Raw genomic sequence first — 13,566 nt, 5'->3', positions numbered from 1 at the left:
CTTATCACACCAAAGTGTGTACAAACATATATTTTAGTGACAAAGACTTAACAACATTTAAACATACAGTAATGTTCCCAGCATAGCAGCTGGTTACAAAACACAATCACAGAAGAAGTCTATCAGTGAAAAAGTCCACCAACTCCATAGAGGGGGCAAAGCCCGTTTCTTGTGCACGTCATCTCCCAGTTGCAAAATTTCATATTTTAACATTGATAAATAGCCCCAAATTAGTGCCTTAAATTCAGACCCTCCAAACCCAACAGTATTTCTGAATAAGAAATAATAAAACTGGGGAAACATACTGAAGCTTGGAAGAAAGGAATTTTAATTTTCACAAGGAAATTTGTATTAGGAAATTCTTCTTGAAATGTTAAATTTCAGCTCTGTATGACTGCAATGTTTTTCACACACTTTTTCATGGAAGAAAAACATCACATCCATACGGGAGTTGCGTAAAAACTATCAATAAAGCAACAGTTCAAGCCTTGAAAAATGCAGCCAGGTTTAAACTATTATATCCCTCTGCTTGTTTCCAGGGCAATTCAGGACTTGGCTAAAGACAGCGAGTACAATTAGGTCCGGTCTGCTAGATAAACTATAGAGAGTACCTGCGTAAGTGTGCTCAAAAAAGTACCTTCATTGTGTGCTCAAAATTTTGACAAGAGATATGGGGGCAGAGCTTAATTTCTAAAAACAGACAGACAGGGGCTGTGCTTTGGATGGAGCTCTGTCATTTGCCCTCAAAGGAAACTCTCTGTTCATTAAGTCTAATTATGCAGGGAGAGGTTACAGCTGTTCGGTGGCACTTGGTACATGCTCAAAGGAACTCTTCTGGAACATATATTACTTCATGTCTGCTTCTTTGGAAGGGACATGGTGTAAGCTGGGGACAATGGTGCTCAATGGGCTGGCCAGCAACTTCAAGGCCAAAAATACCTGCAATAGATTTTATCTCCTTTCACCACTAGCTGGAGGCTGCTCACCCCAACACAAACCTAGGGTTGCATGTTGCAAAATAAGAAGCAGTCCTGGTTTTCACATGGTAGTGAATTAAATTTTACTTGAATTTCTCTGAGGAGCCTGAAAAAATTCCCTCAGAGTTGCCTCCATAAGACAGTAGCTTGCTGCAAAGAAAACCCACCTCGCGGGCTAGAAGGAGGAGTACGTTGGATTTCTACGCCTTCTTCCTCCGACAGCACTTCCAAGTCCTGGTCACCCTCTGGAAGCCTGTTGGGCATGCCATGGTAGCCAATCTCATCCCGTTGGCAATTGATGAAGGTCCGCTGGAATGTGAGGCAGCTGGGGGAGAGAGGGTCACCTCCTCGGCTCTGCTGCTGAGAAGAGGATTGCAGAGTGAAGGTGAGAGTCTGGATTTAGTTTCAGAATGACAAAGTGGTCTCGAAAAGGCACAGTCTTTGCACACAAAAAAGAAAACCCTTCCAGTTTTTCTATAGATGTTCCTCTAAGAAGAAGCAGGATCCCTTGCCTTATCCACAAATAGCTGGCAAAAACCACGAGAGCAGTAGACACTGACAGGCTTATGACAGAAGCAATGGCAGAGCTCCCATGGTGCCCAGTCACATCCCAGTTGCAGTAACAGAGTGCCAGCAGGCAAGGGCTGACAGCAGCCAGAAGCAACTTAATGGCAGATGTCAAATTACAGTGAATTGGTGTAGCCTTCTGCTTTACAATGGTATGATCTTCTGGCTGCAGAACTGTGCATGGAGAAAGTGGCTGAAGAAGGCTAAAGAAACTAAACACAGCTGCAAGAGTCACTCCACCCACACACTTCAGAGCATCCTTTCCCTGATCTTTGCAGCCTTGCTCCTAAGACACTGGCTGGATTTTTTCCCCCAGCCCAAAGTGAACACCTTACCTGAGGTGGAGTGAAGCTTTGGTACAGAGCATCACCGGCCGGCAAGCTGCGTCTCCGGGGCTCTGCCCCCTTTCGTGCCCATATGGCTTCCACGATCGTCCCAGGTGGCCGCAGGGCCACTGCCTGCTTACGGGTCTCTTCCACCTCCCGCTCCAACCGAGCTCTCTCCTGCTCGCTCTCCCTCAGCCTTGCCTCCAGAGCCGTAACCTCCTGAGTCTTCTCCTGGCAGAGCTGCCGGCAGCGGCTCAGCTCCTCTTGCAGCAGTGTGTGTTGCTTTTGCAGCAGTGAGAGGTCAGTGGCCTGCTTATCTGCTGTGGACGAGGAGGCTTCCTTGCGTGAATTGGTGCGGATCAGCCTCTCCCGCCGCTCGCCTGCTTCCTGCAGCTGGAGCTCCAGAAGGGTATCCTGATGTGCCACAGCTGCCTAGAACGCAGGAAAAGCAGCCCATTAGGATGAAGCTGCAGGATCAGTATTTATGGAATAATAATTATTATAATAAATAATAATAATAATAATAGCAGTCCCGTGGTGCAGAGCGGTAAGCTGCAGTATTGCAGTCCAAGCTCTGCTCACGACCCAAGTTCAATCACGGCAAAAGCTGGGTTCAGGTAGCCAGTTCAGGGTTGACTCAGCCTGCCATCTTTCCAAGGTCGGTAAAATGAATGCCCAGCTTGCTGGGGGGAAAGTGTAGATGACTGGGGAAGGCAAACCATCCCGTAAAACATCTGTAGTGAAAACGTGATGCGATGTCACCCCATGGGTCAGAAACGACTGGTGCTTGCACAGGGGACTACCTTTTACCTTTAATAATAATAATAATGACAGTTGTCATCAAGTTGGGGTTTTCAAGGCAGGAGATGAGGTGGGTTTTCCATTGTCTTCTTCTGTGCAGCAACCCTTGTTCTCCTTAATGGTCTTCCATCCAACTAGTGACCATGGCCAACCCTGCTTAACTTCTGAGCTGAGACAAGCTTGGGCTAGTCAGGACTATTCAGGCTACTACATTTATCAACTACATTCTGTTTATTTACGAGGCTGTTCAAAGAGGCCTTTCCAGGCTCCTGCAGTCTAGTCTGCTGTTGCCGTGGTTTCATTTAAATCTCCTGTTAACCAATCTAATCTCATTTCTGATGGCCGCTCTCTGGCCTGCAATTATTTATGGTGTTTTATGAACTGGATTCAATTTTTAATCCTTGTGTGATGCTTCAGGTGCTGCTACCATTGTAGAGAATGCTACTGGGAAGTTTTAGAAAGAAAAATTAATTATTTGTCTAACAAGCTCAATGTACATTCAACCAATTAAAAAATGTAAAAAATCTCAGAAGAAAATGCTGCAATAAATGCCAGAACCAAACAGCTACTGCTGATACAACCTAAACCCAGTAGCCCCAGCTGCAGCAAAAAAATATTTTCAATATCCACTGAAAATTCAACAACATCAGGCCTCTTCAGTGGAGGAAGTTTCATAATGGAGACATAGCAACCAGCTGTCTTTCCATGGTTAAGATGCAGCTTAAACACGCACCACCCTTGGACTGGAACATGTGAATATCTCCACTCCGTTCCATCTGAGTCTGTCTGGTGTTCTGTCTGGTGTTCTGTCTGGTCCTTTTGTAATGCTCACATTCTCTCACTAGGGGATGCTTTTTGCTTCTGTATTAGATTTTGGCATACATGAAACAAGAAGACAGATACATCTATCTCCAGGACTGGACAAAGGTTTTTCTGCTGTGGGATAAGATCTCCTTTCTGGCATCATACATGTATCTGGCGCCAACATGGATTTATGCTGTGAACATTCTTTCTTTCTATCTATCTAGCTATCAGATATATATCCCGACCTCCCATGACAGGCTCAGGGCGGCTAACAACAGTTTAAAAACATTCGCAATTTACAAACATATTAAAATTAAATACATATTAAATACATTAAAAAGGCTTCCCCCAGTACCCTACAGCTTTATTCATTTAAATTCCTGTTCCAACCCTCAATTTAAAAGAAAAGGAAAAAGACAACTTGTAATACCAACTCTGAGAGAAAGGCAAGGGGGAGAGTGGCTTGGTGTCTGCCACAAGGGCCAGCAAAATCAGCACTCTGTACTGGATCCCCTGGGCTCGATTCCGTATGGAAATTTGTTTGTCTTTTCAAAATAGGGCAAGTGCTGATCTACAGCTAGCTCACTATGTAGTTCTTTTCACTCAAAGAGATGAAATCTGTATCAGATTCTAATTGTGTTCATAGAACCTATACAGCCTCATTTAGAAACAGTATCAGAATGCATCCTACCCTTCTTATACACACAGAGAGCAACTCTACAGATCTGAATTTAACAGGATCTTCTACAGATATAGATTTGAATTTAACAGGATCCTGCCCTACCTGTGGGGTCATGGTTCAAGCCACACTCACCTGCAAGCCGTGAAGCAGAGAATATACAGTCCTGAGCCGTTGCAGCACCTCCTGGATGGGTGGAAGGAAAGTACCGTCAGTCCAACAGGACCATACAAGCTGTAAGCTGCCTCCAGGCTAGTAGAGAACTCAGATCCTGTTATTCCCACCCCCCAGTCAAAGAATACCCCTCCCCAATATCTTACTCCAATCCTTTGCCACTCACCTCCTGTGATACTTTCTGTTGTAGCTGGTTTCCATTCCCATCCTATAAGAACACAATGCAACTGTGTCAGATGTGCTACCCATGGAAAGATGGACTGAAACGTTGCAGAGGCCAGGTATCAAGACTGGACTCATGTCTGATCTAGAAGGGCAGTCATGGATCCTCAGGTCTACAGGGAGCAGGTGAACACATCCCTCTCCTAAAAAACTATATTTAACTCCAGGCAGTAAATAATTTTCAGTTCTACTGCCGAAAGGTGTGTCACTGAAGGATCTACCCAGAACTGACCTGTGGTGCCCCAGAACAGGGATGAGCCACAGCTCAGTGGTACAGAATCTACTTTCCATGTACAAAGTCCCAGGTCCAATTCTGGCATCTCTATCCATTTAAATGGAGTAGTAGATGATGTGCAAGACTCTCTATCTGAGACCCTGGAGGAGCTGCTGCTGATCAGAGTAGTTAATGCTGAACTTGATAGACTAAGGGCTGTCTGACTCCATATAAAGCAGCTTCATGTATTCAACATCTACTGCTAATGGGCAATGTTCCCTCTAAGCTGTGGAGTCTTGTGAGCAAAAATTCTACTTTGTGAGCAACTGGCATTAAAGTTGTGAGCTACTGCATAAATTAAGTTTGCTCTGGGGCTATTTTTCCTGAGCTGAGACAAAAATGTGTGAGCTGGAGGCTAAAAAATTGTGAGTTAGCTCACACTAACTCAGCTTAGAGGGAACACTGCTAATCGGGCAGGGCAGAGTTGGCTAAGAAGCAAATCCCATTTAAAGAAGCTGACATTTTCAGCAAGCCATGATACCTCAATGGAACATCCATGCTCAGGAGTATACTTCCGAACATCTGATGCGGAGTATTTAGATGGTGGGCACTGCTGGTGAGAACCAACTATTCCTGACACACAGGTTTTTTTAAGCTGGCTCTCAGCCCTCCTTCCAGGATTCCTCTGTCCATCTGCAAGAGCTTCCTGCCCATCACTGGAGCTCAAGCTTATGAGCCCAGCTCATACCTCAACAGCTAGACTTCTGAATGCAAACAGAAAAATGGGCAAGGAGCTGATGCCTTTACCCCATCCCCCCTGCAAAAGACTTACACGTTGGTTTGATTCGGATTCAACTCTGTTGAATTCATGGGAGCCATTAATGCTTCCAGTTTCCCCATCTGTAGGAAGAAGACAAGATAAACTAAACTGAAAGACAGAATCCCTTTCCAAGTTCCTTTGCCCCACTCTGATTTCTATCCTCTGACTCCCCCCCCCCCACCCAATAAAGCCTATATACATATTTAAGTGCCATCAAGTTGCAATTGATTTATGGCAATCTCAGCAAGGGCCTTTACAGCAAGTGAAAAACAGAGGGCCACAACCTTCTTTGGTGGGCTCCCATACAAATACCGATCTTGCTTCACTTCCAAGATCTGACAAGAGCAGGCTATACTGTGTCACCTTCCCCTCCGCCCCCCTTCCCCCCCCCCCCCAAAAGCACCTACTGGTGGGAGTCAGTCTTGCAAAGGAGAATCTGCACATAGGGGAAAAGGTTACTTCAGTCTGGAAGAATATAGCTGTTCATACTTGTAGTGTTATTGGGGTTTGGGCTGGAACAACCATTTGGATCATGTGTGTGGTTTTGGTCTCGATCCCAGCTGGGTCCCACAAACAAATCCTTCAGAAATTCCACTATGCACGCATTTGTCAATGAAAGAGAGAGAAGGGAGGGGGAAGACATGCACATTTATCATTAGAGCTTTGATTAAAGAAATCCTAATTGACTAACTGTATGAGTTTTCATCGAGGCTTCAATTATATCTGTATAAAGTTGTACATGAATAGCATAGTACTTCACAGGAAAATAATCTCTCTAGGTGAAGAGGACATGCATCATAGCAGGTGTCCTCTGAGAGGAGGTATTTCCACCTGGGTGAGGGAAGAAGGGGAGAACTGTAAGCCACCATGTTCACCGGAGGAAGGGCAAGATAAAAAATGTAGCATTATGGATATGTACGTGCTTAGATAAGCAATAAGAACATAACAAAAGAACATAAGAGAAGCCATGTTGGATCAGGCCAATGGCCCATCCAGTCCAACACTCTGTGTCACACAGTGGCCAAAAAAAAAAATTATACACACACGCACACACTGCGGCTAATAGCCACTGATGGACCTCTGCTCCATATTTTTATCCAATCCCCTCTTGAAGCTGTCTATGCTTGTAGCCCCCACCACCTCCTGTGGCAGTGAATTCCACATGTTAATCACCCTTTGGGTGAAGAAGTACTTCCTTTTATCCATTTTAACCTGTCTGCTCAGCAATTTCATCGAATGTCCACGAGTTCTTGTATTGTGAGAAAGGGAGAAAAGTACTTCTATCTCTACTTTCTCCATCCCATGCATTATCTTGTAAACCTCTATCATGTCACCCCGCAGTCGATGTTTCTCCAAGCTAAAGAGTCCCAAGCGTTTCAACCTTTCTTCATAGGGAAAGTGTTCCAGCCCTTTAATCATTCTAGTTGCCCTTTTCTGGACTTTCTCCAATGCTATAATATCCTTTTTGAGGTGCGGCGACCAGAACTGCACACAGTACTCCAAATGAGACCGCACCATCGATTTATACAGGGGAATTATGATACTGGCTGATTTGTTTTCAATTCCCTTCCTAATAATTCCCAGCATGGCGTTGGCCTTTTTTATTGCAAACGCACACTGTCTTGACATTTTCAGTGAGTTATCTACCACGACTCCAAGATCTCTCTCTTGGTCTGTCTCTGCCAGTTCACACCCCATCAACTTGTATTTGTAGCTGGGATTCTTGGCCCCAATGTGCATTACTTTGCACTGGCCACATTGAACCTCATCAGCCACGTTGGTGCCCACTCACCCAGCCTCAACAGATCCCTTTGGAGTGCCTCACAATCCTCTCTGGTTCTCATCACCCTGAACAATTTAGTGTCATCTGCAAACTTGGCCACTTCACTGCTCACTCCCAACTCCAGATCATTTATGAACAAGTTAAAGAGCATGGGACCCAGTACCAAACCCTGCAGCACCCCACTGCTTAATCATTAATTTTTTAAAATCTGCTGTTTAATCCAAAAGAAGTCATGATTTTTCACTATGTATTTCAGCCCTATTTAAATAAATATACACACATATTCGTCAAAGTAGATTATTACTAAATATAGTGTCAATTCCCAGTGCAAACGGAATATAATATATACATCTTTTATCCAGCTCTTTCTCCAAAGAGCTCAGGGCCACATACATGGCCTACCCACTTTTATCGCTATGAGGTAGGCCAGTTGTTATCTTAATATAAGCAATCCAAGGCTTCATCCTTCTCTTCGAACAGTATGTTACATTCTAGTGCAAGCAGGGCTATGAATGCAGGAGAAGGACTGATTCACAATGGCCTGGGTCACTGGAAGCAGGGCCAAGTGCAGCCAACAGTGTCCCTTTACGGTGTGCTATGTGGATGTCACTTATCCCTAGGGGAAACAATCAAATGCTGCACTGTGCTTCCTTAGGGCAGTGGCCTTCAGCCTTTCCACAGCAGAGGCCCTCCACTGAGCTTAAAGCACATGATAATAAAGTCATGGTCGCAGGGTCTTCAACTCGATCCTGGTTAGGCTATAACTCTGGCTCTCCCTTTTGCCTGTCAAGCTATAATAAATATATTATTTTCCTGAACAGACCTTTCCCCTATACTCCTCCTTTCTTTTTATGAACTGGTGGGACTGAACCAGAGGTATCTGGGGAGGAAGCCTCTCAAAACTTGCTAGCTGTCAATTTTGTACCTTCTTTGATGGCCTCCTGGATCAGCTTCTCGCCATGGGGGGTATCCGATGATTCAGTGCGAAAAAGAGTGCGGGAGTTCATGCAGGGTAGGGGGCCGTCCACACTACAACTCTGAAGGGCCAGGATATCACCAAAGAGCCCCACTTTGTCCTCAAGGAGTTCTGCAATTTCCCGGTCCCGCTGCTGAATCTTATCTGTGCGGATGAGAGGAAATTTGTTAGAGAGATGGGTTAGAACTTGGTCCTTTCTGGAGTGGTCATGAGTGACCAAGTTTTTATACTACCTTTCAGCTTCCGCAGAGAGGCTTCATTCTCTGTCTCAATGAGTGGAAAATCAGACCGGTCAGGACATCTGGAGGGAGCAGATGAAGAACAACGATCTGGTTAAGAATAAAAGAACTTACCTCCAGCACTCTGCTTCCAACTGCAGTGCAGTGCCTCTGGAAGCCCCCAGCCCCCAGCTGTAAAGGTAATATGCCCTCCCATACTGTTGCCCACTAGCCACTGATATTCAGATGTATACAGCCTTAAATACCAATGGTAAGAGAAGTGTTTTAACTGACTGATAATTCTTTTCGGTATTCTTTTCAGTAATATGGTATTCCTTTTGATATGGACCAACCACAAAGGTAGACAGCATTCTAAATGTGTAATACCATAACTTGTGAGGAGACCATAGTTTAGTGGTAGACCACATGCTTTGCATGCCTAAGCTTCCAAGGTTCAATCCCTGCCATCCCTAACTTAAAGGATTTCAGGCAGAAGACCTGGGAAAGATCACTAGATGGGACAAACCAATTATCTTTCAGAATGAGGAACCTTTATATGTTAATATTCCCTGTTGCTGAATTTATCTCTTACAACTGCCACACACTGTGCTGATCTCATCTAACATACCGCAGAATCTCTTCCCATGATAATTCCAGCCACCTTATATCCCAGCAGGGTTCAGAGTTAGGAGACATTTTGATCCATACATTTTTTTTGGATGTTCTGAAAGCAATTCTGGCTTTAGGAATGTAAAACAAGTGGGGCATTCCTGGAAGAAGCAGTGCTAGTCCTTTACAAGTGATGCTTCCTGAGATTACAGCTGTGAACTATGAGCCTGACACTACAGAAATGGCAGCTCCACAAGCTGTTCCAAGCAGAAATAACACTCACAGCTTGACAGTCTGCTGGATGAGCTTCATCCAGGTGTTCCGGTCATCACGGGAGGCGGTGTGCACCTCATACATTTCTGGTGGGGCAGCACTGATGAGGAACATGCCCTTCTCCTGGTTGGCAATATCTCGGACAATCAGGTTTTGGAGTGAGATCACAGCCGGCTTGTCCTGAGCAAGGGAAACAAACTTAGCTAAAAATTTCGCTTGCCACCATCTGAGTGCAGTATCCATGTGTCTCGGCTGCCAATCTAAAGACTAGAGGGCAAGGGGACATGTTCTCTGCTGCTCCACTAGTGTCCCTTACACACAAGTGGTTTGCCTTGGTTTGGATGCTATTGGGAAGTAATTGTTTTCCCAACATCCTCATCTTGGCTGGGATCTTTCCTAAACCTGCTTTGCTGTGATGTTTTGGGAAAGACTGCAGCAAAGTTGGGGCAGCACCCATATGGATTGGCAGGGCTTTTTTTGAGCAGGAATGCACAAGAACGCAGTTCCAGCTGGCTTGGTGTCAGGGGTGCGGCCTAATATGCAAATGCCTTCCTGCTGGGCTTTTCTACAAAAAAGAAGCCCTGTAGATTAGCTAATTCTGGACCTTCCTGTCCACATGGCTTCCATTTTACTTGCCCCAGTCCCCCCTGGCAGCCATTTTCTCCTTCAGCCACCCACCAGAGGGATTTGGGTGTGTTTTAAAAAATAGGATATTGTTATAGCATTCTAATATTATAACAATCTTTTCCTACATTCTCAGTTATCAATTTTAAAGGAAGTAAGCCTCTAACCCTTTTTTGCTGCTGACATGCCTTTCCACTTATTACCGCCAAAAGGAAAGCGAATAGAGACTTTTTTTAAAAAAATGAACACAGAATTCGAAGAACTTGACAGATTGATTGTTACAGGGTTATAATCCTGTAAGAGCCCCATGGCGCAGAGTGGTAAAGCAGCAGTCTGAGCTCCCTGCTCATGACCTGAGTTCGATCCTGGCAGAAGCTGGGTTCAGGTAGCCGCCTCAAGGTTGACTCCGCCTTCCATCCTTCCAAGGTCGGTAAAATGAGTACCAGCTTGCTGTGTGGAAAGTGTAGATGACTGGGGAAGGCAAACCACCCCGTAAAAAAAGTCTGCCGTAAAAATGTTGCGAATGCAACATCACCCCAGAGTTGGAAATGATTGGTGCTTGCACAGGGGACTACCTTTTTTTTTTTTAATGCTGTAACACTGTGTCAATTGCAAATTTACAGAAAATCTGAAAAAGCCCCCACTGGCCAATGCTGGGGGACTGGGGCAGGGGAAATGCACAAAAACCTGCCATGTGGCAGCCTCATTGCATTGTATCAGCAGTCATGGCAGCAATGAGGAAACCATACAGGTCCATCCCCAACTTAATCTAACTAGCGCAAATCACAGGAGGGCAGATTTCAATTAAGCATTAGCAGAAATTGCCCAGCAGTAAGAACAGTTTGAGCATGGAACATGACCTAGAGGGGTGATGGCTCTCTTTTTCCAAAGGTCTTCAAGGAGAGGCTGGGCAGCCATCTGTCAGGATTGTTCTGCGCTGAACAAGGGGTTGTAAGCCCCCCCCCCTTCAATTCTTATGAGTTAATAGCCCGGGGAACAGGCAGAGCGTCACACTAACCAAGTTAGTATGAAAGGGAAGGGAAGTGGGTAGAATCTGAGAGTAGCTTTGCATATATCTGTGTGATGCTTTGCTTGGACCGAGGAACCAGGGTAGAGAATTTGAATCTTTATAAAACCCTATTGGCTTGCGTCATTCTGACTGCTGGTGGGTGCAGTAATATCTTCTGAGTGTCCACAATGATGGAGCCAAAGGACAGTAGAAAGCAGGCCAGAAGTTCCCTTTCCTTGCTATCAATTTCCTATGGTAGTGGAGACAGCCAAGTGCCCAGCTATGATTCTAAGAGCCCCTGGTGCCTGACACCAGCTCAGAGTTACAGCAAGCTGAAAGCCACTCACCAGTGTGGGGAAGTTGTATTTCTGATCCTTCTCCTGCAGGAAGATGAGAACGTCCGTCATAAGGAGAACCAGGACATCTGCGAGGGAGAGGGGAGAGAAGGTGACAATGGAAGGTTATAAATGATTGTTTTTGAGAGGCAGTCACTATCAGGGCTTTCAGAAAGGAGATAAAATTAATGAGGAGGTCTCAGAAAAAGGGGTGCTGTTATTTCATTCTGGTCCAAGAATTTTTTCACAGTTAGAATTTGGCATCCTGGGAATCTCAAGCTTTCATTTTAAAAAATGGTTCGTTTCTAGTCCTTAGGATGGCAAAGATAGGCTGTGAAATCTCAGAAAGCAGGCCCTATGCAGGGTTTCAGTGCCCTGCAAAACTCTGTCTCTGCAACTGTACTGAACACAGCTCAGCAGCCATGCACTTCGCACTTTAAACTTTCTGATTTGCTGCCTGCCTGGGACTATAAAAAGAGGAAAGGTGCGTTCATCTAGTATCCAACAAGCCACAATATGTGGCTTGTGAACTGGCTGTGTGTAGTTGGCGAAGTCATGAATGCAGGGCAGGACTGTGCTACCGAAAGGAGACGGGTACAGTCTGATGCGATAATGTACTTGTCATGAGAGGATCTCAAGCAGCAGAACTAAGAAGGTTGAATGAAGAAAGGTTGAAACGCTTAGGGCTCTTTAGCTTGGAGAAACGTCGACTGAGGGGTGACATGATAGAGGTTTACAAGATAATGCATGGGATGGAGAAAGTAGAGAAAGAAGTACTTTTCTCCCTTTCTCACAATACGAGAACTCGTGGGCATTCAATGAAATTGCTGAGCAGACAGGTTAAAACGGATAAAAGGAAGTACTTCTTCACCCAAAGGGTGATTAACATGTGGAATTCACTGCCACAGGAGGTGGTGGCGGCCACAAGCATGGCCACCTTCAAGAGGGGGTTAGATAAAAATATAGAGCAGAGGTCCATCAGTGGCTATTAGCCACAGTGTGTGTGTATATATATTTGGCCGCTGTGTGACACAGAATGTTGGACTGAATGGGCCATTGGCCTGATCTAACATGGCTTCTCTTATGTTCTTATGTTCTTAAGAAGCACTTTGAGGAACCATGTTCCATTTGGAGCTGTCCATACAGGCCTGTGTGTGTTACATGCCATCAAACTCCTCCAAAACATCCTATTATTAATGGCCTTGACTGAGTTGATCCTCTTCATGTTGAGTCTTCCTTTTCTCCTGCTGCCTTCAACTTTTCCTAGCATTGTTGTCTTTTCATGTGACTCTTGTCTTCTCATAATGTGACCAAAGTATAATAAGCTTCAGTTTGGTCATTTTAACTTCTAGGGAGAGTCCAGGATTGATGTGATCTAGAACCCATTTACTTGTCTTTTTGGTAATTATGGTATCCATAAAACTCTTCTCCAACACCACATGTCAGATTAATCAATTTTCTTCTCATCTGCTTTCAATGTCCAACTGTCACCACCATACATAGGGAATACTATGGTATGAATTATCTTGATCTTGGTTGCCAGTGACTCATCCTTACACTTAAGAATCTCTTCTAGCTCCTTCATGGTTGCCCTTCTGAGTCTCAATCTCCTTTTGATTTCTTGGGTGCAGCTTCCTTTTGGTTAAAGATGGAGCCAAGGAATAGAAAATCCTGAACAATTTCAATTTCTTCATCACCTTTGAAGTTGTGCAATTCCCCAGTAGCTATTACTTTTGTCTTCTTGATGTTCACCTGCACAGGGCTTGGTAGACCTATAGTCCCGCCCAGCATATAAACTTTATATGTTTATAATGCACTAAAGAGGGGTTGTGGGAAAGCCATCCATGACCTTACTGCCCATGAATTCTTAAGAGGGTCTTCTTCTCCCATGAGGTTAGGAGTGGCTTCAATCATCTCCATGACGACATATTGCTGCCCTCCAAGCTACCCCTGGATGGAGCACTCAGCTCTTGAAATGTCTGTGGCTTTTTAAGGGGAAGTGGCTCATGCCCCACAGTACCCTCCCCGCTTAAGTCCATCAATTCCTGGACAATTATGCTGTTCACATATGATCAAAATCAGGATCGCTCTTTAATATACAGTCCTATCATTAGAGGGCTAAATATGCACTGTTAAGATATTGGACACCACCTAC

At 44.8% G+C, this 13,566-nt stretch overlaps 1 protein-coding gene across 5 annotated transcripts in view; it reads right to left on the bottom strand.

The window, feature by feature from the left end:
- The window catches only part of ARHGEF2 (Rho/Rac guanine nucleotide exchange factor 2), a 205,905-nt gene that overhangs the window by 2,495 nt on the left and 189,844 nt on the right, over nt 1-13,566 (bottom strand). For all 5 annotated transcript variants that reach the window (XM_060253329.1, XM_060253339.1, XM_060253357.1 and 2 more), the window contains 10 exons: nt 11,424-11,500; nt 9,454-9,623; nt 8,577-8,644; nt 8,293-8,487; nt 6,074-6,178; nt 5,597-5,664; nt 4,495-4,536; nt 4,290-4,340; nt 1,880-2,302; nt 1,145-1,337 (listed from right to left, as the gene is read on the bottom strand). In XM_060253329.1, the coding sequence (XP_060109312.1) occupies nt 1,145-1,337; nt 1,880-2,302; nt 4,290-4,340; nt 4,495-4,536; nt 5,597-5,664; nt 6,074-6,178; nt 8,293-8,487; nt 8,577-8,644; nt 9,454-9,623; nt 11,424-11,500 (1,392 nt within the window). The remainder of the gene's footprint in view (nt 1-1,144; nt 1,338-1,879; nt 2,303-4,289; nt 4,341-4,494; nt 4,537-5,596; nt 5,665-6,073; nt 6,179-8,292; nt 8,488-8,576; nt 8,645-9,453; nt 9,624-11,423; nt 11,501-13,566) is intronic.

This window comes from Heteronotia binoei, chromosome 1, assembly GCF_032191835.1.
Source record: "Heteronotia binoei isolate CCM8104 ecotype False Entrance Well chromosome 1, APGP_CSIRO_Hbin_v1, whole genome shotgun sequence".
NCBI classification, from domain to species: Eukaryota; Metazoa; Chordata; class Lepidosauria; order Squamata; family Gekkonidae; genus Heteronotia; species Heteronotia binoei.
This window is presented reverse-complemented; position numbering and strand designations above follow the sequence as displayed.